The sequence below is a fragment of the Mus caroli genome, chromosome 6 (assembly GCF_900094665.2).
Source record: "Mus caroli chromosome 6, CAROLI_EIJ_v1.1, whole genome shotgun sequence".
NCBI lineage: Eukaryota > Metazoa > Chordata > Mammalia > Rodentia > Muridae > Mus > Mus caroli.
This window is the reverse complement of record NC_034575.1, coordinates 84,035,990-84,038,473: the sequence shown is the minus strand read 5'-3', so window position 1 is coordinate 84,038,473 and position 2,484 is coordinate 84,035,990. Positions and strand designations below refer to the sequence as shown.

General features: G+C 47.9%; 1 protein-coding gene across 1 annotated transcript in view; it reads right to left on the bottom strand.

Moving 5' to 3' along the window:
* Nucleotides 1–441: 441 nt before the first annotated feature.
* Hmces (5-hydroxymethylcytosine binding, ES cell specific) overlaps nucleotides 442–2,484 on the bottom strand; it is a 23,764-nt gene continuing 21,721 nt past the window's right edge. Inside the window, exon 5 of the mRNA XM_029478166.1 lies at nucleotides 442–985. Within this exon, the coding sequence (XP_029334026.1) occupies nucleotides 749–985 (237 nt within the window). The 3' untranslated portion in view covers nucleotides 442–748. The remainder of the gene's footprint in view (nucleotides 986–2,484) is intronic.

Below are 2,484 nucleotides of genomic sequence, written 5' to 3'. Positions count from 1 at the left end.
TTTTACTTGCCAGGGGAAATAATATCCCAAACAACTCATTACGAAGTGATGTGGTGCCAAGGAAAGACAAGGGGGCTCCACAGAGCAAAGAGCTCGGACTCGGCTGAGTGGTGGGAGCTACTCCTCTAGCACTCTGGGTCGCAGACCCACTGCCTCCATGCCCCTGTGCCNGTGCAGCTTCTGAGGCCTTCTCACCTTAAGGGTCTTGAAGGCCCCTGTACCCAACTATTCTCCAAGTCTTCCCCAAATCACTCAGCTACTTCACTTAGGTTGGCTTTAAACTAAACCCAGAAGGATTTTGAAGTATTAAAAGTGAGTGACTGCCGACACTAAACTGACTCTTTGAAGGCCCCAGTGGCCCACCCTTTCATGGTAAAATTCATACTTTAAAACAAATACCAGGAAATACTGGGTGAGAGCCAGAAATCTTGCCAGGCAAGGTTTATCAAACGCAGTTTATTTAGGACAAAATACATTTTAAGACCTTAANTCTAAAGGAGAGCCCAGAGACTGAGAAGAGCCTCCTTCGTGGAACACCAGGGAACAGGAAAGCTCCCAGCAGGGAGACAGGTTCCGGCAGAAATAGGAGGGGTGGCAGGGCCCACAGGGCTGTCCCAGGGTAGCCTTGTTCTTCAAGGTCAGCTGACATTGGGCCACCACATTCCCAAGTAAAAGGTTACAATTCCAGTCAACTGGTGACAACAGTAATACGGTATCAGGCTGAGGCCTGGTATGGAGGTGTCTGTCACTAGCTGTTGGGCTTCTTGGCCATGGGCTCATCCTCCTTCTCCTGCTTCAGCCATCGATCCAGGAAGCTGCTGGTAGCACCTCTTTTAGCAGGCAATGGGCTCTTCTGGAGAAACTGGCTGGACCACTGGGGTAGACCTGATGCATCCTTTTTGGGTGAGTCAGGGACTTCCTTTTTGGGTGACTTTGTAGCCAGCCACTGCATCATCCTTTGACTGCTGCCACTTGCCTTGGGCTCCTAGGAGAGAGAAAATTCCCATAGCACGCAGGATTGAATACCAGTGTGAAGGAAGAAGCATGTGCCACCCCAGCCCCAGTCGATGCTGGTATAGTGTTACTAAGGGTGCAAATAAAGTCGGCTGTGAGTGCCCAGGGTAGGAGAAGCACTTAAAGATCAGAGCACAGGAGTCAGTGTGGAGCTGGAGAGTTTTCCAAAAATGCAGAAAATGACGTGATTCAGTGGCTGGGGATAGGAGGCTGCCACCACCGTCAGGCTCAATGGTTCCCCTGCTTAGTATGTCTTGACTGTTACTACTCCTGCTGCTGCTTGTGTGTCACACCTAGTTCTGAAATGAGAAGTTCTCTGTGAGGTGACAAAGAGTATAGACCATGATAGAAATAGATTACCATAGCTGGGCCATAGTGGTGCACTCCTTTGATCCCAGCACTCAGGAGTCAGAGGCAGGTGGCTCTCTGAGTTCAAGGCTAGCCTACTCTACAGATTCAGCTTTAGGACAGCCAGAGATACAACAGAGAAGTCCTGTCTTTAAAAAACAAAACGAGTAGCTGTCCAGTCCACGGTGANTTATGTAATTACATTTAAACCTTATATTTTCATTTATTATGTATGTACACGGTTTGTATNTGGAGACCACAGGATAACTTGCGGGATGGATTAAGAGAATCAAATATAGAGCTCAGGCTGTCAGGCTGACGACAAGTGCCTGACCTGGTGAGCTCTCTTGCTGGCCCCATAATTAAAGTTTTAGAGGAAAAAAAATTCAGTGTTGGGACTGCAAAATATTTCAGAAAAATTAGACAAGAGCAAAGCAGTGAGGGTCACGTGACCACAGTGTGGAAAACAAGAACCTCCAGCGGAAATGTGGGAGGCCAGCTGGTCCTCACAGTCCTTGGATACTGCCCCGGCATTCTAAGAGTCCTGTACCATGGAGTTCCTCCATGCCACAGAGAGATGAGAGCTGTTTCTGTATGTCAGCAGGGCCAGCTCTCTGATGTGGACGTTCCCTTCCCACTGCAGGCATTTGCCCATTTCCTCGATAAGTGCTGAAAAGTTACAGAGCATTGCAAGAAGGCTCTCAGGTGCTCTGGGAGAGAAGAGGACTGGAGATCCTCCAACTTGTAGTAAGTGTGNGGATCAGGGTTCAACCCCTAGCATCTGCATAAATATGCTGGGCATGGTGGCACACACGTGTAAGCCCAGAGCTGAGGAGTCACAGAAGAATCCTTTAGGCTCTCTGGCTAGTTTAGCCTAACTGGTGAGCTCTAGGCTAGTGGATTCAGTGTTTCTGAAGATGGTATCTGAAGTTGTCCTCTGACCTCTAACGTGCACATGAGTGTGCATATACACCTGCACTTGCACACACAGAGATATGAACACACAAAAGAAAAAAAAAGAATCATAGCTGGAAACAGATTTAAAACTTTCTCACATTTACTCTATATATTGGATCCTAGACTCATCAGGGAGATTCTGAAGGACACAGAAAGCCAATTTCG